We start from the raw sequence: 26,360 nt of genomic DNA on the forward strand, positions 1-26,360 counted from the left end.
TAGTATGTATAAACACGTATGAGTAAAATATAAAATAATACCTAATAATATAAATTATAATGTAATGTACAGTTTACTTTAAAGTTAAAGTAAATTTCAATTGTAAATATTTTTCTTTTATTTCTACTAAATTGTTTAGTATTAATATTTCTAATACCTATAATTATAAAAGTTATAAATAGGTAAGTACTTAATGTAACTAAATACTGCAATACATTATATTAAATACTAAGAAGTTCTTAACTGATCAGTTTTGAATGATTAAAATTAACTACAGTCAATAGACACCTTTAGTATTGAATTTTAATTGACCGTTTGTAAATGATTATTATATTTTAATTAAAATGTAGTATTGAACTAGGTTTAAACTTTAAAATGAGTTAATGGATAACCTATTGATAAAATATAATATTAAATAAACCACACGTGATACCACTATACTCAATGATTTATTTCAAAATAAATTTAATATAATATAATCTATATTAATGGGTTTCTAATTACTAGGGATCAATCAAGGTCAATTATAGTTATAAAAAATATAGACAACGATAATACAGCATCAAACCAATATTTAATGAATTAAAAATAATTGCGTACGTTGTTTTTAATTTGTATAGTAATATTTATATGAATTATGATTCATGTTTAGTCATAGTTTTAACTGAATAATTGCAATACTGTAATTGTTTAATAATTGATATAATATTCAGCGTAATAAAACGTTTTAAAATCATAAATCTATATTTTAGATCATTAACTAACTAATTAATGAGAGCTGAGAAATTGATTTCATAATAATTGGTACAATATATCAATGCACGCACACACATGTATAAACAGGTAGTATTAATTATAAATATGATTCCATTTAGGTATATAATGAATTTTTACGTATTCCAGTGTTGATTTGGCACACCAAAGCATAGAAGCTTTCTTTTTAGGAGCCCTATACTTAAAAAATACAAAGGCCTTAAAAAACCTACGTAATCAAAATATTATTTATTCGATAAAATATAATCAATCAATTTTAAATACATTTTTATTTTTTATTTTTAAAAATGTGTATTCAATTTATTCACATAAGTATAAGAAAAACGTTTTTCAAACAAAAACTCATATATTACAGGTGTAAAATAAAATAAAGTTAAGTGCATAATATTGATATCATAAAGAACAAAACAATTAAATATATTATATTTCCCGTATATTCCTTATATTGTGAGCATTTTTTAAATTTATTTGAAACAAATTTTGCTATTATTTCAATCAGATCTTGAGTGTCAATGACTCTATTTTTGCTACAGAGTACAGACATTAAAATTAATGGTTTTAGACAGTCTAATAAAGGTACAGATATACCATACACATATACTTATTTTGAAAAGTAGGTACCTATTTGTATTTGAATACTAAGTAAATAAAATATTTGAGTATAAAATACAGATACTTAAAAAAACATTTATAGATTCTTACAAAAACTTTCAACAATTTTATATCATATATTTTTTTTACCTAATAAATCCATTCAACTGTTTTTTTTAGCATATTCATGTTAATAGAATTTAAAATAAAACATATATATAATATGAACAAAAAAGAAAACGTTTTTGACAGTTAGTGATTTATTTTAAATATAGATACTATAAGAAATTGTTTAAAATACGTTATCCCTTAGTACTTTATTCAAAAGTATTGAAAATATGTACTGGAGTAGGCACTTAAAAATTATTTTAATACTTTTACTCAAGTACTCATTACGTCTTTACAAGACTAGTTTTAGGTGACATTGGTGTAATATTGAACGGAATTTGTTTTTAAAATATTTTAGTTAAGAAAACGTTTGTTTGTAAGTGGTTTGTGTTGATGAAAACAAATATAATACAAACTTATCAAGAACATGTAAATTTGGTTGGTATACACTATAAATATACATTATACACATTTCAGTTTTCATTTTAAATACACCCTCTCACATAAATAATAAATAATTTCAATATTACTATAGTTTATTATTGTACAGAAGTCTGTAACAGTCAACAAAACAATATTAGAGTAAAATATTACCTATTTATGTTTAATCTACGACTAAATAGGAAATAAGTATATAAGCACAAAAGACAGTCAGTATAGTTACAATATTTTATTCATTTTGGGTAGGCTAGACAAACACTGTTCCAGGGATTATTAATTTAGGTACAAAATAAAATTTAATTTGGTTGTAAGATTATTTTATTTTAAATAGTAATCTTGTAACACATTTAAAAAATAATAATAATAATAAATATGAGTGGTTAGAACTATTTTAATTAGGTACTTAAAGTCAATTACTTATTATATTTCCCATATATTTAAGTATTTAGCTACAAGTTACAACCCCTTTTTAATATAAATAGTATAGTATAGTTATACTATAAATTATACTTTAAGCCTAATCAATTTATTTGATAATACTCCTGTCTGATTTTTTTTGATACCTACTTATGTAAGATATACTAGTTAAATACCTACGTGCTGTATTGAAGAGGTTTTACTATAAAACTATTGTCTATTACGATTATACATTTTGAGTACCTACCTACCTACCTACTTATGCAGTTTATACATGAATGTCATTATTTTAACTTCAATAGCAGTATATTAGTATATTACGTGAACCAGATCATAGATTTTGCAAGAACAATTAAAGTAGTATTTTATTGACTTAAAATAATGTAAGAGTAAAATAAAATAAATCCAACAATTTTATTATAGTATATAGGTAAGTAAGTTGAATCGAAATATTATGATAGGTAGATGAACTTTGAATTTGATGATTTTAATTTTAATGTGATATTGTATCTTTTATCCGTTTAATTAAATGCGTATCATAAACATATCCATCGCTATATTTCTGTACAGACAATTTATCTGAACAAATATTATTACTTATTAATTGCTTTCTTTCTTTCTTTAAATTGGTCATATTTTTATTGTTATTATATAATAACATTTTCAAATATATTAACGAAACAATAAGTATAGGTTATTATATGTACCACCCGTGAAGTATATAGAATAGCTAATAATGTTGATTTAATATCCTGTTAAGGGTCCACGGGGGTTACTATCAATTTACTAATAATTGAAATGTACACACTAAGATAATTAATATTGAATTTGTGTGTTTCCTGATCCGACGCTTGCGTCACGTAACAGCTGCGACTATCGTTTATAAAGCCTAGAGGGACCAATAGTCAGATCATTACGACTTGTTGCATCAAATCCAGTACACGGCGCACCGACTTTCGCAAAGACTACGTGAGTACCAGCACGTTATTGTAGAACATTGATAGTTAAAATCAAGGTTTAGTTTTAATTTAAGCCAGCGTGCATAGGTATTCTGTTTGCATTTATTTAAACTTTCATTAATAAATACCATAAGAAATAAGAGTTGAATCATAAGCACATAAATTAGTTGCAAAAATAATTTATATTTTATTATTTATTATTTAATGTATATTTTGAATGATGTCTATATTACCGAAAATTCTATTTTTAAAGTAATTCATATAATTTTTTTTTTAACTTAAAGATGACCCGAGACATTTCTATTATGTTCATACATAGTTTAGTTATTTATATTTTGTTTTTATTCTTAATTCTTGTGTTTGTTTAAGTTTTAGAGTATTCATTAAATTCTTTTTTTGTAAATATGTAGGTAAAACGGTTTTAAAATAAAAATATTAACACTATATAATTCATACTAATTAAATTCTGATTGAAAATATAATGACAAAAATGACTATATTTTATATTTGATTTCAATTTTAGTTGTTTAAAATGCTTCAGTTAAATAAGACCTTATAAGTTATAATATATTTACTATTTACTTTAAAAATAAGTTGCAATAATTTATGCAATGAAAAACTAACTGTCGGCTCGAATCTAAAATCAACAAAAATCTAATCGCTTTGTACATATTGATATTTATTATTTAATGAATATATTTAATTAGATTATTAGGTACTTGTAAAAATAAAATTTTGTTCTATGATAAAAAAGTTATAAAACCATGTAGACTAGACTTACAACTAAAATAAATAAACCTTATTACATTTTATCCAGTAAAGCAGTTTATAATATTTCCATTATTTCCATGTTTTTCATGTTCATTTGTTTTCCGTGTTGTAAACGGTCATTATAATTTTCTATTTTTTCTGTAATTATTTTATATTAATTGAAATTAAATTTGATATTCATTTTAATTATTATTACTGCTTTGTGATGTCATTTTTTAATTATGTTATAGGAGTACGGTCGTCACTATTTTCTAAAACTGAGGTAAAATTAATTTTTAATTGCCTACCTCCTAAAGGTAAAAATGTTTTTGCTAACATAATTTGAAATATAAAAAATTGCAAATTATTAGTCATTTCTACATAATAAACATTGGTGGTTGTAATTTATGATAAATTTAATATAAGTACATTTAACTTTAATATGATACCTATATCTTATATGATAAATTATTATCAATAACCAAGTATTTTTTATGTAAAAATAGTATAGTTAAAAAGTTTAAAAAATAGAATTTCGTTCATTTTTATACATTAAATCAATATAAAGGTAAAATATAAACATTTAAAAAAGGTTTATTACATGTGATGAAAAACCCGTTTAAACAAATAGGTATACGGATTTCCGATTTTTATAGTAAAATATGTAAATGAATATTTATTATACTCTATACTTCCTAGACTTTTTCATATTATATCTAGATGTATATAATATATATAAATAAACGCGTCTAGATATAATATGAAAAAGTTTAGGAATGTTAAAATAAGTTAGGTATTTTTTTTTACAAACCCACTTAAGTTACTAATGATAAATTAAATTGTAGAAAATATAAGCCATGAAATATGTTTTATATCACATTTTTTTTAAATAATATAATATTTCCAATTTTAAATATTCAAGTATAGCATAAGACACTGTAACCAGGCACTTTCAATAATTGCACATTTAGCTAGTCATTTAGCCAGATTTTACTATGGCATTTCGTAATCATTAATCAAAATGTTTTCTCAAAATAATCTATATTCAATTTATTTGTTCTATAATATATTTTTATATTTTTTAAATGTTAAGCCAAAGTATTTAATTTTGAAAATTAAATAATGTAATTCAACATTATTATTTACGATGGAGATATTTCACCTATACGTATTATATTATAATCTTACAAATCGTGCATTAATAGTTGTATTTATTATAGTTAGGTAGGTCCCTATATATCAATATTATTATTTTCTTTTTAAATCAAAAGTTATTTTAGTATACCTAATCATAATGTATACTATTATATAATTTAGAGATTACAATTTTAATCGTTAAAAAATTATAAATTATAGTGTCCACGTTTCTGACTGGTGGAACGAAAATAGTACACGAAGATTTCTATTTAGGTATGTCTATGCAAATATATATTATTAAACTACCAACTTGCCAACTAAAATTGATAGAGAGGGTATCAGCTATATAGTAGCTACATTCTCTAAATATCGTATCTCTGGCCTCTTTGTGTAAAGGATTTTACTATATAACTTAATTGTTCAAGTTCCCAATATTTCAGGATTGTTTCCAAAGAAGTAAAACAATATTAACAGAGTTGAATATTATGTTTCCAATTCATAATGCATTTAACTGTAAATATTGGTTAGAATTAATTGGGAAAACACGTGTATTCATCATCAGTAATTGTTTAATTCAGTTATCTTTAAAGCAATCATGATTTTAATACGCGCCGACAATAAAGTTCTTAGTGCCTTATCTATCATTTTATCTATGTAATGGTAATCCATAACGATCACCTACTTATAGTTATAATAATTTACTTACGTGGGATTCGTTTCCCGTGTATCTTACGTTCATAGCAAACAAAATTATATTAGTCATATTAAACAAATAAATACAAACAAAGATTGCTATTTAATGAGTAAACTGTACACATTTGTTATAATAGTATGATTAATGTAAGCATATTAAGTTTTAATTTGAACGTAAATTAATAAAATATCAAGACATTTATTTGAAAAATTGTATATGTTAATATGTCAAATTAATCTCATATGTCAAACTATATCAGCTTATATTTATTTTGCCAATTGATTTATTTGAGAAGAAGTCGTTATTCTACGTTGTTTGAATATCCCATGTAATCGACTACAAAAATTACCCATCTTTAAAATCTAACTTCATCTCTCCGGGCATCATTGTTTTCCACCAAAACCGACCTTTCTGTTAATCGCCAACTATATATATTTCTATTTTCCATCACAAAAAATTTCAGTTTTTAGGTTTTAGTCATGTCTTATAGTAATGATCGATAAATCAATTATATTTTAGAGTGTAGACCACGGAAAGGTAGATTTTGGCAGACAAGTGAAACATCCCTAAAATATCTATATATTGTATCTACATAATGTATACTACCTATAATCTATTCATGGAAAAACCAATTTTAAATAAAATATGTAAATCACAATAGTAGGTAATCACTTGATAGTAGTTGATACTCCATAGAACTGTAATTATATAAAATATATAAATAATATCACTTATATAAGAATAAGATAATAATCCATGTGAATGAGTAATAAGTATACTGATAGATAGCAAAGGTCTTCTATTAACATTTAGGTTTTGCGATGTTGTACAAGCTATCAGAATTCGATATTACAGCATAATATATTACGATTTACGATCTATAGATTTATATGATGTCATAGTTTTTATTATGAACCATAATAAATAGGATCGCTAAATTCTAAAAATATGACGTGATATAGGTACTAATATCTGATCAGGAAAATTAAATATTTTGTATTCAGTTTTATGGATATATTATAATATTATGAACATTTATATCAATTGCCAGAGTAAAATAATTTTACGTTTAATATTTTTAATTTTATACAGCTTTATAAATTACTTTTATGCGAACTTTACTACGTATGATAGTATTATTCAATATAAATAGTATTACTTAAGTCTTTAAATATTAATGGTTGATCATAAAATAATTTAAGTTAAGTACTGGAATTTAAAGTCAGTCGTAATACAGTGTGCCGATAATTATTATTTTATGGCGTGGGAAACTTGGTAAAAAATCAAGAACTAATAATATTTGTTCACTATATTATAGCTTCTACTAGATGTTATATAAAGGGTCAAAGGGATACATATTATATATATATATATATGTCTATAAATTCTCTCTGGCTTCTAATTTAGTTACATTAATTTTAATTAATTAACCAAACTAATCATTATCACGCTTTTATATAATACTTAGGAGTGTAAACTCAATACATATTAATTATACTGAAAGTATCAACTCTGAAGTCATCTACTTTTCAGGGTCTAGGTACCTACACCTAGTGTCTGGCATCTATTAAAAATTGAGATTCAATAATATCTATACTACTCCGGTACAATATATCTTTGATTCTTTTAATTTTGAAAAACTTAGATTTGTTTGTCAAGTTTTAAATCATACAATTATTATGAATTATGAAAGAAAAAGGTTTAGGAATAGGAATGTTTGAGTTACGACGAGACCATTTATAACTGTTTACTGAGTCTTATATCTATATTATAAAGTGAAGACATTTTTATTTTACGATTTGAAGGAGTAGATAATATTATATTATACACAATATACAGAATATATATATATATTTGGGTGTATGCCAAAGTCCTGATTTTAAAATTACGGCTGACAGTTTTACAACATTAAATTAAATCAACTACCGATATACGAGTTAAATATATTTAAAATTCGTAATCACTTCCTGTCCATATTATCATGGTGCCATTGTATCAAGCTAATCACCATATTTAAGATAAAACACATTAATAAACTAATAAGGCCACTTTTAATAGTATTATTGTTGCACGTGAAACATTATCAATTTAAGTGTTATAGGTAGGCACTATAGCACTATATAATATTACTTTAATCAATTAATTTACTACTTAATGCAATACGTTGAATGTTGATAGTATATTATTTAGTTCAATGGTTTTATAGATTAGACAACATTAGTAGTAAAATGTCTACAGTGACGGACTTCATATTTTTACATGACGCACCTACATATATATCAAATATTTTTTGTAAATATGTTTAACCTTTATGAGTAGAATTATTATTTATTTTAGGTTCTTATGATTTATTACTTTATTAGTAATATTAATTAGTATAATATTGACATACAATGTTTCATTGATAATAATAAAAAAAATTATCACAAATAAATAAAGTGTTGAAAAATAAAAAGTAATAATTAAATTCATCGTTTTTTTTTATACCTGCGTAAACTTTTTATAGTAGAAAAATGCTTTAATATTTAATTTCAGGGGTTTCTGGTAGCAAATTGGATCTATATAGTTGGTACTTTTCAAATAATTTGAGAAAAACGGGATGTTTGACTGAAAACCAGTTTTCTACTTTTTTTTGTTTATTGTTGATATTGTGAATAAGTTTTTATTAGTGAGTAAAAAAGCTTGAACATTTTATATAAGGGATCCATTGACATTTTCAAAATATTCCAAATAATTTAAAACTATATCATGAAACCTACTCGCACCATTTTACGGTACGTCAGTTGGTATTGAATTATTAGTTAAAATATTAATAATATTGTTATATAATATATGTGATTTGTGTTAGGCAAAAATTAGTTCAACCTACCCCGTATTACTAATAGAAAAATAAGATACCAGTTGAAATATAAATATACATGAAATAAAATATTCTTAGAAATATAGGCTAATATACCGTCTTCCCTCAGAATAGTTTTTACTCGTATACAATATGATTTATCATTGAATTAAATTTGAATACATCCATTACAGAGTCCTACTTAATGTCCAGGTACATCTGACACTAATACTATGCGGAAGAACAAATTGCCCGGTTATTTTTTTTTCATTTCATTGCAATTAATTTGTTCACTTTTTAAAATATATAATATTGTTGATTGTTGTTATATATTTAAAAAAAAAATTATAAAACCTAATATTATGTATTCAAAATAACAAAATTGTGTTAATATTTAGTCCAATTTCATTTTAATATAAAATATTAACTGATAGGTATGAAGATACTTGGTAGACTTAAAATATTTAATCAACTATATTGTCTATATGACTATATTATAACCTATACCTATACAATTATACATATCTTATCAATAATTATTAAAAACGGTCATTCTGAGATAACTATTTGTTTTATGTTTATATTAACATTGTATAATTTTTATAACATTACATCATATTATGTTATAATTTATGATAGTAAAGTAATGATACGTAATAACACGTAATAATGTATAAGTAGTTGAACATATTAACAGAAATATAAAATATATAAAAATATTTATGTACTTAGATAATACTGAGGTCTGGTCGATTGGGAGTAAAATAGCTCGACAATTGAATACAAGGTGCTCAACATATTTTGCTCGCCACAATTAAAAAATATCAAGAATACATACACACAATATTTTTTTATTATTTTAGGGATTTTAAATTGTCTAATATTATTAGTTTTTGTCTATAAATGTTAATAAAAAAGGTTTTTTTAGTCAAAATGCTTGAAAATTTAGAAGTGGTTTCCTTATATTTGGTTGAATTTAAAGTGAATTAAATAATTTATAAAATACATAGGCAAACATTTTTTAAGTGTTTGAAGTTCAAATATTGACGAAACAGATTGTAAATACAAAAATGTACATATTATTATAATTTCGTATTTACGGTTTTTAATTTTGATAGGCAAGGCTTGTACATTTATTACAAGGTTCCTCCATAAGTTTTTCTTAATTAGACCTAAAAATGTCAAAAATACATACGCGTCATTTTTCATACACATTTCAAGTTTAAATTTTGCAGAAATTGGATATTTAAATGAAGTATGATGTAATTCAAAAAGTATTTTCGTAGAGATTTGAAACTAACAAACTGGTTAAAATATGTTGATACTGTTTTTTATTTTATTTTTATATATTAATATAGTTCATTATTTAAATTTTTAAAAATATTATAATTCGGGAATTAGTTAGATAATAATAATGAAAATCTTAATGGACTTTTATGACAGAATATTGATATTATAATAGCTGTTTATTGTTATGAAGCATATTCTGTGTCGATATTTAAATAATTTTATAATTTTATTAAATTCTATATTAAGTCAAGTCAAGTCAAATATTATTTTTTTTTCAATTCGATAAACGTACATTAAATTTTTCATTTATCTAAATAGGATTTAAGAAACTTGACCTTTGTTATAAATAAAAATTTCATCTCGTTGCATTGGCTGATGCAATATTTTAGAATTCTTAGATAATATTCAGAGTATATAAAGAACGACTGGACGCCGCAGTATTCATTCCTTTCTAAGACACCATACTAAATATACACATAACGATTTCCGCTTAACCAGCACAAACCAAATTCTTGAAACATGACGTCTTCAACTACATCACACATCCAATTCTCAAAACCATCCCAATACAAAGAATCCAAACCAAGGATCTATTCTTTTGTCCTTTTAATAACTTAAAAAATTTACTTTTTTTATTTAGTAATTTTATTAGTGTTCAATTGTTTTTAAATACATTTTAATAGTTATAAATTGTAATAATTTCGTTTTACATTTCAATATTTAATTGTAACTTACAGTTAATTTCAAAAGTACACAACCAGACGCCAAAATGGGATATTCAGCAATACTACTGGGATTTACCTGGTTAGTTATGATCAATAGTATTGGATTCGCTGCGGTCTTGCCGATGAACCATATTATAGAGGTAAATAATTCATTAATAGTTTTATTAAAAATACATATATGATATATGCGTATATATTTTATACATATTATATATAATATGCATAATGTTATTTAAAAACGTGTATGACTTATAATAATTATTGTTAATCAAATTTGTATAGCTACTTACCTGTTTGTTATTAAACAAATATTTATGTTATATGTACCTAACTAATATTACTCTGAAGTGGTGTTAATATATTATAATATGTTCTTAAATCGCATCTTTGAATTTATATATTTTATACTAATAAAATAGGTAGATAGTCTATTAAATAGGCGTATTAAATTAGGTAGTACGAATTTTTTCTACGATTTTAATAACTTAAATTAAACATACAATTTATTTACGCATATAGAAATTATACTATATACTATATATAGTATATATTATACTAGTCAGGCTCTATTTTGTATTACACTAATACAATTTACAACCAATGTTCGAATGACACTTATCTTAGTATAGGTACAGTAGGAGTAGGTAGTAGGTAGATCGTGATTAAAAATTTAGTTGAATACACATTAACTTACTAATGTATTATGTTCTTATACGTTTTACTACTTTCTACTTTATCATATATTATAATACATCATATTTATAAATGTAGAATGTAGATATTAATATTATACCTACATGTATAGTATAAAATACTGTGTATTATATTATAATATATTTATTCAGTTCATTTAAAATATTGTTAAATATGTATAATGTATATACATAAAACAAAGTTACAGTTAATAATTAATAATAATTATTTTTATAGTTTTTGATTGTCTGCATCATTCATAAATATTAAATAGTTTACATTTTAAAAGTATAATATAGGATGTAGTATGGGCTATAAATATATAAGGTTGCCTATGTTTATTTATACGATTTTTCTTGTTCTATACGTAAATACGCAATAGATCTTAATAGGAAAATTAAATAAAATATTATAAAATAAAATGTTTTTACTATATGGATAAATAACAGTCATTGATTGGAATAAACTGGACCATAAAATACTAGAAATTTTCATTTTTTACTTAACATGAAATTAGACCATACAATTGTAATATTTATTACTTAAATTAATTATTTGAAATTTTGTTTTTCCAGAACTCAATTTCAGATGAATCGACATTTAGAGGTTAGTTGATACATTTTCTTAATATATTTCAATATTTTTATTTTAATGCAATAACGCCATTTTACATAATATTAAGTAATAGAATAGTTTCGATTTTATTTTTATTAATTGTATTTGTTTAATCAGCAGGCAGTGAAAAAAATACAGCAAAATATGAACTTAAAGATTGGGTAATGGTAAAAGCAACGCCTTCAGACCCTATTCGAGTTCCTCCCGGTGGCAGGGTTGAACTTGAATGTACGGTTTTCGGTAGCCCTGTGCCTCAAGCACAATGGAATCGTGGAATACAACTCAACCAGGTAAATAGATCGTTCAAAATGTACAACGTACCTACATATTATTATCTATTAAGAGTTTTAATTGTATATTTGTATGCTATAAATACTTTTTCAATAATAATTGATTTTACGTTATTTTAATCAATGTGTAATATGCTTATATTTTTAGATTACATTAGGTCCAAACGAATTCGAAGATTCTGGTGAATTTCAAAGTGTCGGTAAAGTTACAGTAAGACATGTAATTGACTGTATCCAACCACATCACCAAGGTGTTTATACCTGTAGTGGTCAAGCAAGAGATCAGACAATGGCAAGTGATCCAGTAGCAATTTCAATTGAAGGTATATTATTGTACTTACATATTATGTTTTCAAAAAAAAAAAACAAAATAAGATTATATTAAATTATTATTTTATTCAATTTATTATACTTGTTCTGTCTTCTACAATCATATTCATCTAAAAATTGAAAAACATTTATATGATTAAACGTTTCCAAACATTTCATTAATTATTTAGGTACTTAAATACATATTTTTTAATTACTTACCTATTATTATTATTATTATTATTCAGGCAGGGCAGTACAGTGTGTCAGTGGTAAAACTAGAATTTTAAAGTGGAGTCCAATCATAACGCAGATGATAGGCTCAACTGTTGTGATACCTTGCGTGGTAACAGACACTGCGCCGTACAGACAATATTGGAAAGACAACTTTGGTAACATAATAGACACTGACAACGATTCAAGACGCAAAGTAAATAATTCCTCTAAATTGTTTTGTAGCACAATAGACTAATTGCAGTATTTTATTTTTTTTTCCAGTTGGGTCCCGAAGGAGAGCTAATTTTGAACAACTTAAGCTGGTCAGACATGGGTGAATATACTTGTGTTGCGGAAAATGCTATTAGCCGAGATAACACGTCTACGTTCCTGTATCCAATGCTACCTAATGTTTAGACATTACACGTAGATACACCATAGGAAATCATCTGTAATCTCTTGACAAAATTTTCTCTTAATGTTTGAATATTATAGTATTGTAATCTGAAATGATTTATTCAACTATACAACTTAATATAGGCGCTAAATTGCTTATAGGATCATTAATAGCTGGCCAATATTGAAACAACATTAAGTTATATCGATTAGTCCTAGAACCTTACTGCTTTAATAGTCGATTGCTTATACTATGTATAGTAGTCGTAAACCATTGAGTATTTATTGTTTATTTATTATTTTTTAAGTATAATATTGCTTGTCTGCATTGAGTCTCGTATTGTTTTATGGTTTGTGCAATAAATGTAGAATGTTAAAAACTCAAACTTAAGTATTTTATTATTGTTTTGTTTTTTTTTTTAATTAATTAATTTTTATTTATTTATACGTATGAATACATTATATATTTATATCAAAGTTCAATAAAGCTTGAAGATATTAATTATAAAATGGATTTCTGGTTTTCTGAAACAAATAATGTACCTATATATGTCTAACTAAAAATCAACATTGGATTAATACATGTCAGTTTAAACTAGATACCTACATATGCTAATATTTATATTATCATTTTCTAGACATGATATAATTTTCAAAATATTTTGGCCTTTTTTGGGCTACTTATGTATAATATACATTTGAAATGTTCGACTTTTTCAGTGTTTTTACTTTTTACGATTTATGTATAATAAAACTACAAGATCACTCGTAATACTCAAAAGTTGTTCTTATATAGCAATTTAAAAACATTTGCATATTTTATAGACATTTCAAGTTAACTAAGAAATAATATTATATTTATTCCTATATAATCCACGAGATTTGCCAAAAATAGTTCGCTCATCCTACCGTATTACTAAAATTAATTATCAATTGCAATATAAATAAATAAAAATAATATAGTTAGAAATAAACACTGACAGACTGTCTGGCTTAGTATCGTTTTTCGTATGCAATCTGATTTATCATTGAATTTATTATAGGATTTAAATTTAACATTCATGATTCACATACATTATAGAGATTCTTACTATATAACAAAACGTCTCCTCCTGCAGGTTTTAATTAATAATCGTGTTGTGTATAGGTCACCTACAAATTGTAATGTAGATGTACCTATATTTTTGTATGTTGCAAGACCGTATATCAAATTTGTCTATACTTAATAGTCAATATATAGAAAGATGAATTACGATGTATTGGTTATACATAAATAGTTCAATATACAGAAAAAAAAAGAAAAAACCGTCATGTAGGTTAACATGGTATATATAGTGTATTAGTGTCGAGTGTACTTCATCATTGAGTAGATTACTGTAATGGATGTTTTAAATTTTAATTCAATATTAAGACAAATAGAATTATAGAACATATTATACGATGAAAATCATAAGTGAAGATGGTCTAACTTTTCGGTAACCAAGGTTGCAGGTAAATTCTGAATGTGTAGCGAAGAATTTTACAATTATGTGTGTTTTTATTTTGTGTCTAAATACACTCAGGGACTCTCTAGCAGCAACAATTCTCTAATAATAATCAATTTAGAGGGAGGTTTCTGGTAGAAAATTGGGTATAGTAGCTACGAGTAGGTACTTTTTAAAATAATTGAGGGAAAAAAACGAACATTTGTTAAAATTGTATTATTATTAATAACATAATTGTTTAGTAAGTTACCAAAAAGTTAGACCATCATCTTTGTTAAGAATCATTTTTCGTCGTACACAATGATTGATCATTGAATTAAAATTGAACACCTCCTTTCATGATAATGTACATTCGAGAACGACTGTGCAATCAAAATTAGATAGCCAAACTTCGTTTTGAAGTTATATGCTAAGGCACTTTCGAATTCTGAGTTTTTACGCATACACTCAACGCTCTAGAACAGCGGTTCTCAACCTGGGGTACGTAGCATGATCTCAAGGGGTGCGTGAAAAAAAAATTGAGTAATGGAAGAAAAAGTGAAATTTAATGTAACTGAAATAGTTTGCTATTAACGAAACATTTAATAATTGTGTACTGATTACAATGTAGAGTCTGCGCGATTTAATGTTATTAATGCGATCAAATTATATCGTTATATTATTTATATTCAAAATTGATATTTGGGGTAGGTACGTGAAATAGTGGTAAGTGGTAAAGGGGTACGCGAATGAAAAAACGTTGAGAACCACGCTCTAGAAGCTCCCTAGGCCTACCGGCTCCGGTCACCGATGTATAAGAACACCTCATATCATGAACCATTTATTACAATTTTAAGCTTTTAGACTAAGAAAGAAAATTCAATCAACATTATAAATCGAATAAAAAGTTCTGTATGTAGGTACTCTTTAATAGTAAAAACTGAAACCTGAAACGTACGACCATACGGCGTTATAGTTAGGCTATTCCACTCTTCTATTGCTGTTCATTTTTTCGTAATATCAGCTTGGATAAATACATCAAAGTTGTACGATTTAAAAGTAAGTATAAGGTAAGTGAAAATAATATATGCGTTAATAACGAATAAATATAGTTTTAGATGAATTAGAATGAAGTAAAATCGTAATTTAATTAAAAACTAATTGAAATCATTAATCAAGTTAATTAATAATTAATTGAAGTGTTTAGGTACAATTATTAAGTTATAATAATATTATATCTTTGGCCGCCATATTCCAAGGGTGGAATACATGATGTGATAAGAATATGATAAATTGATAACTAAATTGATTAATCTCTATATATAAAGCATGGTTTAAGATAGACCTATAAAAGATAGGACCTATCTTTTATAGGTCTATGGTTTTCCCAGTCCGCCGGACCAATCACGTCGATTCCCTATAGCGCGACCAATCGCGTACCTTCGCCGTGGCGGTCGGTTTTAAAACGTTTTTCCAAAAATTTTACGCTTTTTACGCCGTTTTTCGCCTTTTCGAAATTTTCTCATTTCTCATCCCCGTCACTCGTCTATTCACATATAGTTCGTTTATTTTAAAAGCCGTGAGTGGTTTGTACGCGATATCGGTCCATATATTGCACCATTATATCCATTATTGCTTTTTTCATTTTATCATTTCGTTTCGTCTTTTCAATTGCCGTTTGTGCTCTTTTTTTTTTTATTGGATAACCCGCGGCAACATAGGCAATTGGGTGTGGGGGAGGACACTGTAGGTTTTTAAATTGGGTAGGTTGGTACACGTGTGTGTTGTGTTTTGGCAGAATTTCTAATGGGGCACCCGTAGGTTTCTGCCGTGCCCCGGGTGGGGGGGGGGGATGGCGGAACTTGTTCTCCGGACACCGTGACTTGCCCGAAGAAAAATGCCGCCCGCGGCCAAGGTATCGAACTCGGATCGGCTGCGTCGCAGCCGACGCCTTAGTCCGCTCGGCCACTCCGTCCCCCCGTTTGTGCTCTATTTGTTTAGTTTATTTCTTTTGAAACACGTGGATATGCGGTTTGTACACTTAAAAATTCGCGTTCACGAAATGTCTTCGCACAATTGATATATTATACTGTCTTAGTTTTGTTTTTGATTCAATAAATATTGCATTATGTTATTGTAGACATATTGTTTGGTCCTTAATAACGTAGCTGGTATATTGCTTAACGTAAACACAATTTTGTGGTTTGATAAATGTATTATTCAAACATATATATTATAACAATGTTACAATAATAATAATAATAACGGTCTGATCATTGAATAAATTACAATTAAAGTTTAAACGGTGTGTAGTTACATCGAATCATATACGATTTCATCGATATATTATATCGAATTTATCGGTTTACGTCGCTCCATAGATACACAGCTTAAGTGTTGAAGTTTTGACAATAATATAATATACATGTTAATATTGCATTATATGGCTGTATATTATATATTATGTTATTTAAATTATTAGGAATTTAAGTAATTTAATACATTTTATTTTCTCTAAATTGTCATTGTTATATTATATATCATAAAATATATAAATACATATTATATATTTTGTTTTATTTTTCTAAAAATTATTTCGAATGTTGTGATTTTGGGTTTTTGGAAAATACTGTTTTTTCTCTTCACTTATAGCCGCTAGATGTTGGGTCTGCAATCCACCGCAGGTTGATTGCCTACTTGATTTGCTGCAGCACATTGTCCGCTATCCGACAAAGTCGTATAGCCCACCTAGGTGGCTAACTTGAAAGTTAATAGATTTTGATTCGAGATGACTGACTTTCTGGACACTCCAACACGGTTTTCGACTTTACACTTTTTACGTAAGAAAAAGCACCGGACATGCGACGGTACATACCTGCACTTTATCCGCCGCAGGTGGATTGCTTATTTTAGTTTCATCATAGACGGGTGATGACTGACTTGATAGACACTCTAACATGCAGGTTTTCAAAATTAAATTTTTTTACACTTACAAAAAAGCACCGGACATACGCTGGGGGATAGTATTATCATTGAATTGCCAGTTTTCATGGGCCATGGGCGATTTCTAGACACCGAAACTCGACTTTCAAACGTTCTGCCTTCGAAACGAGACCGTCAAAGAGCCTAGCCTTATCCGAAATTCTTATCACAAAATCACCTTCTATATAAGTGCGACATTTATAATTCGAATGTCTCCAAAATCGGTACTCGGGTCTAACTATATTTTTGATTGTTCACCTATCTACGCAAGGGCGATTGTAAACTCCGCCAGAATATCGATTAAATAAAAAGGTTATTAAAAGGTCTAATGTAAACTCCACCAGTTTTATTTTCTTACCTGAAATAGGTATATGTAAACCCCGCCGGTTTTATTATGAACATTATATTATATAAATTGTATGCCCTTAACCGTTAGAGAATTTTTAATTTTTGACTTCATTTTGATATATTTTATGTAAAATGTATTATTTTCCTTATAACTATTATATTTTGATGTGGACGATTATTAATTAATATTATGAAAATTATGAATATTATATTAAATATTATAAGGCCTCTCCTGAAATCACATAATATAATATGATCATATCCAATTTGTATTATTATACAAAACCCTATACCGAAACCTATCTGGTTCTATGGAATCACCCTATGGGGTTCGACCAAATCATCAAACACCAGAACCAGTGCCGCAACTTTGTATAATATTGGTGGGCGTGCAAGCAAATATATAGGGCCCATGTACAGTGACGCCTAAAACGTAATATAAACGATTTCGATTTTTTTGGAAATTGAATTAGCGTCAAATTCCTGCAGTAATAATTTTTTTTTCTGATTTTTTTGATAAATACCGGGAATATTTACTAGACATAATTTACCAAATTCTTCAGCCATATTAGCAATATGAAATATTATTTGTCTTAAGGGGCCGTTACAGTGAATTTGTTGTCTTCGTCTTACAAGTGCATAGCGTAGCAAATTTTACGCTCAGCAGAACACGTTTATCTCCTGTTAGTTTAAAAATTAGAGAGAATTTACCTCTTATAAAATTTAAAGGTAAGATTATTATCTAGACAATGGCATAGGCTTTTTACTATATTTTTATTTTTAAGTGAGTTATGAGTATTTTAAGATGTACAAATAGTTTACAATTTTAAAATACATATAACTCGCTTTAAAATTAAATTATAATAAAAAGCCTATGTCACTGTCTATATATTTAAAATGCTGTTTAAAAAATCAAACGTAAGTCTGATTTATTAATTTTTGGACTAGATAAAAATTAAGGAATCCAAATTTGGTGGGTGTTGGTGATAGATACAGTGGAGATACTTGGATTTTGAATAGATCCAAGGACCGATTACGATCAGTTACTAAAGAACTATCATCATTGTTTCGTATTCATTCTCAAGCGCCAGAATTTGGAGTACATTTTTTTACTACTGAACAGGTTTTTTTTGTATTATGATGACTATTATATACTTATTAAGTTTTATTAAATATATTTTAGGTAGAAAATAATGAGCCTATAACACTACCAACACTCCCAAACTATGATGAGTTTGAAGACAAAAATACAATAGGCGTTTCAAATACTTTAGCTGCATATAGTGTAAGTAAGACAGGTAAAGAAGATGGACTACCACAATATGATTCGACAATAGGTTTAGCTATTGAAACATTGCCAGATGGTTATACAATGACATCTTTGTGGGAAGTTATACCAAGTACCAATAATAAATAACACGTACCTATTAAAAATGTCTTATATTTTAAATTTATGGTACAACTTTATTTTAAGTGAACAAATTACAGCATTTTTAATATTTAGCCTCAGCATACCAATCTGTATGAAATATAACGTCCAGCAGTTTCAGAATTTCTTACAATTTTTACTACCTGTGAACAAAAAATTGATTAACTTAAATTATTTATAATAGTATTCAACAAGATATTGTGTACAATTAATTTTTAATAATAGTAATTGAATTACTACAATGGATACTTGTAACTTGTAAGACCACAAAATACTTAAACCATAATTTGTTTTTGTTTTCACACTTTGTAAACATATCTTTTTATTAATTAGCTCATGTCAAATATATGAGGATGTCAGACATCAGTGCACTATTGTTCTCTCTCTCTGACACAAGCGCAACATAGCACATTTACATTCAGCAGAACCAATATTATGTTGTTAGGTTTAGTATTAGCCATTAGGATTATTTAATCTATTATAAAACTTAAATTTAAGAATATTATGTTGCTCATTACTTACATATAAATTGAAATGTTGTAAAAAAAAAAACCAGCGCAAGAACATAGATGATGTACATACTTAACTTTAAGTTTAATGATGGGTCAATTCACTCAATACTAAAGCTAACACAAATTTGGTTCTGCAAAATGCTAATTTGCCATGTTGCACGTGAATCAGAAAGAGAAAACAATTAGTGTGCTGACATACTCTTATGGTGTATTATATTAGATATTATAATTACTATTGTGCTATGCATTGACCGATGCATTTTATTATCCGTGTTAAAAAAATTATCAGACATTTGTAAGTAACAAAATAAATGCCAAACTCTTGAAATATGAAAGTAAGAAACAGTTTTTTTTTTTGACATACTATACAACTTTTAACACTATAAAAATGTATCTCAAATATTTTATTATATTTTGTTCAAATAGAATACCTTTAAAAAAAAAATTATGTCTAAATCTATTGTCTAAGTATTGTTACACTATCTCTGATATCATACATTATTATACTATACAATATATTATATTCAATCTTACTTGTCCTCTTTTTAAGCCGAAGTAACGAGAAACTGGATCACCTACTTGAATTCTCATAAGCTGATTTTCTTTTAATTTGCTAATTTATTTCAGTTAAAGAAAATTACATACATATAAATATAATTGAAATGCTAATATGGTTTATCAGAAACAAAAACTATACAACTTCTCACCATAAGCAACATACTAATAGATAAGAACTAATATATGGCATAGAACAGTAACAGTACGAGATTTGTGGAAACATGACACATTAATGTAACACATCTTGATAGCAATCGTATTTATTTAAATTATTATAGACTAATGTATAACTATAACCTACACAGAACTCGCGGAAAAAATATTATATTTTGTTTACATTCCCATGCAAAATTAAGTATTTTTACTGTGTTAACTTAAAATCATAAAATTATATAAAAAATATAAAGTATTGTATCTACCTAAATACTAATTAGTACAGTAACTGGTACTGTAGTTACCGTATACCAGTAAACATGTAAAGAATAAGCGCCTTCTATATTTCCACGCTAAGTATAAACTCAGTTTGTGTATATTAGTCTTAGGCATTTTTTCTCAACCGGGAGGTCGTAATCCCAGAGACAAGGGGTGACATTGGTAATGTCCAAATATTTTTTTTTGGTATAATTAATGTTAGCAAAACACACTTAAACTAACTTAATATTGTTCTACTTGTTTCCAATAATACAAATAGTATGAAACTGATGCTGATTGCCACAGAGCAATAACACACAATCAAACGTAGATACTTGTCAATAGATGCAGGAACTGCCCCACCATTTAAATATAAATGGTATTTATAAATAATAAATACACATTTGAAATATTTTCTTTCCGGCGTATACTAGTTGTTATTTATCGCAAAAGTGATAAAATATTTGTAATTGGTAAAACCGATAATTAAGCTCAAGTTTGTATTTATTACAAGGGAGTTGTGAGGTGACAGACTTTATTTTGTAGGTTGCGACACTAAAAAGGTTGAGGATTGATGGTATAAGGCCACATCTGCCCCTCTCATAAAAATACATTTTATTTTAAAGAGTAATAGTGTACAATGACTAATTCATGCTATGGCATTGGGACCAAAATGGTTAAGATTAAGCCAGTAATACAAATGTAAAATATTCTAATGAATGTTACCTTTTACCTAATATTTCTACTTTATATTTTCGTTTTCTAAAAAAGTTCATCAAACATAACTTAATTCACTTAATTCTTAAACAATAATGTAATTCACTATACACGGCATACTTTACAAAAACAGTATATTTCAAAAAAGGATACTATCTGCACAAAAGTTCTTGTTTCTCATCTGGTGTCAAAACAATGTGTTCAGGTACTAGTTCGTGTTCAGTTATATTAATTAGAAGTTCAGATTCCAAAAACTGTTCCAATATATATTTAGGAGCCATATCAACTAAAGACTAAAACAAAAAAAAAAATTATATTTTTTAATGCTCAATGCACATATTTTGTTATTTTGAATTACAAAGTGCCATTTGTTTTTTCTGAAAAAATTAATTTAAATTATAAGCATTACTATAATATTATGAAACTAATGATTTTCATTACCTATACATAAGTACAATTTTTTTTTTTCAAAACTACTCCATTCACAATAAGAAACGCAAACTGCTGCAATCAGTTTTTGTTGGTGGCAGTCAGGTAACACCTACCAAGTCATCAATCTATATATCTACCGTGTAGTATTGCCACATTCTAGTGCACAAGTCGGCCGCCGTTTGCGTTTCTGACTGTGTATAGAGAATACTATTATTACAAAAATATGATTTTAATAAATGTACACATTGTTATGTATTATGAATCATATTTTATGATATTATGTTAATTGTTAACATTGGTGCCGAACTGTTTTTACGTGTTATATAATATTATATAACTTACTAAATTATAAGCGTTTTGTAAAAATGAGATTATTAAGAATCAAACATACTTGTTTTGCACTTGGAGTCATTCCTTGTTGAACAACAATAATAGCTCGAGTAATGGTTTCTTCTTGCATCCTCTGACAGTAAGTTTTTATAGTTTTTATACCAATTTTTGGTTCTTCAGGAAAGAAAACAAACATTTGATCTAAAATTGATAATGAATTATTAAAATATTTTAAATTGTATAATAATATGCTACTTGTTATACCTGTAGGATCGTCATTATGTGCCACAAGGACAATTAAATCACTACGTCCAGGTCTTTTTTCACTGTAAAAAAAGAAAATAATAGTTAAAAATCTAGTAAGGAATATGAATACATATTATGTAAACTATATATTGAAGTAAATTTTTAAAATATTAAAATTTTAACAAACCTAGGTTTATCTCCAAATTGTTCTTTAAACTGTTCTAATGTTTGATCCAATTCATCCTGTGTGACTAAATAACCTCTGTCATGGCAAAGCTAATATAAAACACAATTATTCTTTAATTTATGGTACTTTTTAATTATCGAGCTCCCGCAGACAAAGGGAATACCGATTCCATTATCATACTCCCATTGATATTAAATGTATGGATGCAGCATTGTATAATATTCTGTTAAGCTAACACACCTGATACCATTATTATAAAACTTTTATATTGAACTTTAGCCCGGAAATTATGGCCATTAGTTTGTAGGGATTACGGTTGGTAGGGTTGATACGGTTGAAACAGTAGGTTAGAAACATGTGTATATGTGGCAAGGTTTTTGCCACTACGAACTCGGGTGGTCACCCATCCGAGAACTAGTGGCAGCGTACGTTACTTACTCTCAATCACGTTGCGTGACTGATTGCAGCCACCACACAGTGCCAAGCCACATACATACATTTCTCTCTTGTTTTAATGTTATTTTCTTTATTTCTCAGAACCTCTGTACAAGTTAAAACCACTATTTCCCTCTATGTTATATTGGCCTAAAATTGCTAAAATTGTATGTTTAAAATCAGTATGTACTCAACATCACTTGATGCTACACCTATTGGCTAACATTTATGTATGGTGAATGGGAAAACGACAATAAGACCGCCGGTTTTATTGTCACTCTTTTTCCACTTTTAGACTATCACAAATATAATTTTGTAAGTCTAGACACACATTTACTCAAAATGTTTTAAATTTTGAGAGTTTATGGTGATCGGATAAAGAACAAAATAAAATGTAACCGGAAACTCATTGGTTCACGTTAGATTCTTACATATTAGGTATGTGTATTTCATTGGCAACAAAAATATTCAAGTAATAACTGTTGATTTACTCGAATTATAGAGTACATTGTTAAATGTATGTTCCTTCATAAATATTTTATTAAAAAAGTAATATTGTAATAGGTAAGTGAAAACGATTATTCTAAGTTCTAAAAAGTTGAGTTTCTGGTATCTGGGCACCTCAGTTTACAGGATTCATATTACAGTAGTAGACATTTAATCTGTCTACTGGACAAACAAGACAGTCATGTTATTCTAAGTGTATATTTGGTGTAAGTATATAATTTCGTTTTGCTATTTATCTTACCTGCATAACAGTTTTTCGAATACGCCACAGTTTGTACGACTCACATTCGTCATCCATTTTGAAATTAGTTTGGAAATTTAAAATTAGTAAATTACCAAACGTAAAGGCAGTGGTTATTTTCACGTCCGACGTGAAAACTGAATGTATTTGTTTTCACGTCCTGCCCCGTGATTGGTCGAATTATTGATAAGAAAAATATTGATAAAGTATTGAAAAACCTGCGTAATTTATAATATATTAGTCTTCAAACATTTTAATCCTAGATTACAGATAATAAAACTCATAATTTTATATTAATTTTCAAACAATTTATCTATAATAACTCACGTCGTCAGTGTAATATCTAATATATAATTAATCATTAGGTTAGTAAGCCTAAGTCGTATTTTTTAAATTTGTGTTACTTATCAGGAAAATGATAAAGCCCACCGTCGACTGGAGCTCGTGCAACCACAGAATTCTGTGGCGCAACTATCAAAGCACTCTGCAAAAAACTGGCCGAGTGTAGTGAGGTAAAACATAAAAATGTCAACTTGTATTCCAGATGGAAAATACATTACGTGCACCAGACGCCAACAGTGCAGTCGGTGCAGTGTGGTGGAAAACGCTATTAGTCCGTGCTACGAACTGATATTATATCACGATTAACGAGATAGCACTATCTTAAATCGTGTATTATATTCATAGAGTAATATTACTCTATGATTATATTAAAATGGTTTATTATACATTTTCATAAATTAAAATATATTATTATTAGTTTATCTTAATGTTAATTCGTTCAGTCACTTTATTTTTCGGTAAATGGTACTTTCACCTACAATAATATATAGTGTTCAATGTTCATTCAAAGAAAAACAATAATGTATTATTTAAAATTAACGCAATGAAGAGTATAATATTTTGAACGAATATCTCCCACATAACAATGGGAATCTACGGTGTGTACATTGTATCAAAATCAGGCGGGCTGATATTCAATTACGATTACACTGTGCCCAAAATTGAAACTGAACAGACATTTAGTTATCCGCTAGATCTAAAACTATCTTGTGAAAACAACAGACTACTAGTTTCGTTTGGTCAGAGAGACAACATCAAAGGTATTAAACTTTTCAAAAATTAATTAAAATTTGACATGTATTTTTAAAAAAAGATAAATATCCAAAGATCAATACATGTTTTCAAATTAAAATATGTGTTTTTGTATTTTCAGTGGGTCATGTGTTATTAGCAATCAACGGAGTTCCTGTTTCTGGTAGAAAACTGGAAGATGGCAAAGACGCAATAGAAATGTTAGATGATGTAACTAATTATCCACTTAATTTGAAATTTGGTCGTCCAAAAATGACTATCAATGAAAAGATATTCTTAGCCAGTATGTTTTATCCATTATTTGCCATTGCATCACAATTGAGTCCAGAACCCAGGAGTTCTGGAATTGAAACTTTAGAAGCTGATACATTTAAACTCCAATGTTTTCAAACTCTGACCGGTACTGAAATACTGAATACAATTTTCTAAATTAATAAATTTCATTGGTGAACTAACATTTGGATATTTCAGGAGTGAAATTTATGGTTATTGCCGATCCAACACATGTAGGCCTAGAACAACTTTTAAAGAAAATTTATGAGATATACGCTGACTTTGCTCTAAAGAATCCATTTTATTCCTTAGAAATGCCTATTCGATGTGAATTGTTTGATACTAATTTACAAGCACTTTTGGAACAAGCGGATAAAAATGGTATTAATAGCATTTAATCTAATAGGTTCTTTATTTTTATCTATACTTATTTGTATTTTACAAAATCCTTTTGTATTCTAAACTAAAAATCATAGGCAAATATCATATTTATTATAGCATTGTACTGTATCAAATTATTAAAACTATTATTTGAATTATAATTCAAACATTGTAATATTATTATAAGCCTAAGCTTAATATTCAACATTATTAAGAAGTTATAATTAATGAATAAAGTGTATATGTAATATTTTAAATTATTAAAAAAATTAATTTTATTGTAAATAGTATAGATACAATTTATTTTACCAACTAAGAATTATTTCTTTATCTATTATTTTAATAATAGTTAATTGTCATTTAACACTCAAGACCATAAAAATCAATATTTTGCATAATAGTTTGATTATTTAGCTGTACTTAAAGATTTGTATTCTATCACTGACAGATACTAACAGTTTTTCACATTTATATAAAAAAATGTATTTATTTTATTAATTCAGCATATATTTTCTGAAGTGTCATCATTTAACTATTTAAGTTAATCCGTTTATATTAAACACACTTCT

The 26,360-nt window shown here is 26.8% G+C and overlaps 3 protein-coding genes and 1 long non-coding RNA gene across 6 annotated transcripts; 3 read left to right on the forward strand and 1 right to left on the reverse strand.

Moving 5' to 3' along the window:
* Positions 1-3,200: 3,200 nt before the first annotated feature.
* On the forward strand, positions 3,201-13,758 carry LOC132941605 (neural/ectodermal development factor IMP-L2). 3 transcript variants are annotated; one of them, XM_061009735.1, is made up of 7 exons: positions 3,201-3,300; positions 10,738-10,865; positions 11,994-12,024; positions 12,151-12,323; positions 12,472-12,646; positions 12,881-13,062; positions 13,131-13,758. In XM_061009735.1, the coding sequence occupies exons 2-7, from the start codon at positions 10,770-10,772 to the stop codon at positions 13,263-13,265; spliced, it is 792 nt and encodes a 263-aa protein (XP_060865718.1). In that variant the 5' UTR covers positions 3,201-3,300; positions 10,738-10,769; the 3' UTR covers positions 13,266-13,758. The 3 variants fall into 3 exon arrangements, with proteins under 3 accessions (XP_060865718.1, XP_060865717.1, XP_060865719.1); XM_061009734.1 differs by lacking the exon at positions 3,201-3,300 and having other exon boundaries at positions 10,443-10,865; XM_061009736.1 differs by lacking the exon at positions 3,201-3,300 and having other exon boundaries at positions 10,443-10,865; positions 12,154-12,323.
* Positions 13,759-18,325: 4,567 nt separating this feature from the next.
* LOC132940791 (uncharacterized) lies at positions 18,326-19,350 on the forward strand. The gene is made up of 3 exons (XR_009664103.1): positions 18,326-18,766; positions 18,986-19,160; positions 19,221-19,350. It is a non-coding gene; the product is annotated as an uncharacterized LOC132940791 (long non-coding RNA).
* Positions 19,351-19,458: 108 nt separating this feature from the next.
* Positions 19,459-24,485, reverse strand: LOC132940790 (DNA-directed RNA polymerases I, II, and III subunit RPABC1). The gene is made up of 8 exons (XM_061008533.1): positions 24,370-24,485; positions 24,043-24,260; positions 22,860-22,948; positions 22,691-22,752; positions 22,488-22,627; positions 21,818-21,957; positions 20,513-20,591; positions 19,459-19,609 (listed from the first exon to the last, which is right to left on the reverse strand). Exons 2-8 carry the CDS (start codon positions 24,097-24,099, stop codon positions 19,544-19,546), a joined length of 633 nt encoding a protein of 210 aa, XP_060864516.1. The 5' UTR covers positions 24,100-24,260; positions 24,370-24,485; the 3' UTR covers positions 19,459-19,543.
* Positions 24,486-24,523: 38 nt separating this feature from the next.
* Positions 24,524-26,076, forward strand: LOC132940788 (trafficking protein particle complex subunit 4). The gene is made up of 3 exons (XM_061008532.1): positions 24,524-25,145; positions 25,259-25,537; positions 25,609-26,076. Exons 1-3 carry the CDS (start codon positions 24,971-24,973, stop codon positions 25,806-25,808), a joined length of 654 nt encoding a protein of 217 aa, XP_060864515.1. The 5' UTR covers positions 24,524-24,970; the 3' UTR covers positions 25,809-26,076.
* Positions 26,077-26,360: the final 284 nt, after the last annotated feature.

This window comes from Metopolophium dirhodum, chromosome 3 (assembly GCF_019925205.1).
Source record: "Metopolophium dirhodum isolate CAU chromosome 3, ASM1992520v1, whole genome shotgun sequence".
NCBI classification, from domain to species: domain Eukaryota; kingdom Metazoa; phylum Arthropoda; class Insecta; order Hemiptera; family Aphididae; genus Metopolophium; species Metopolophium dirhodum.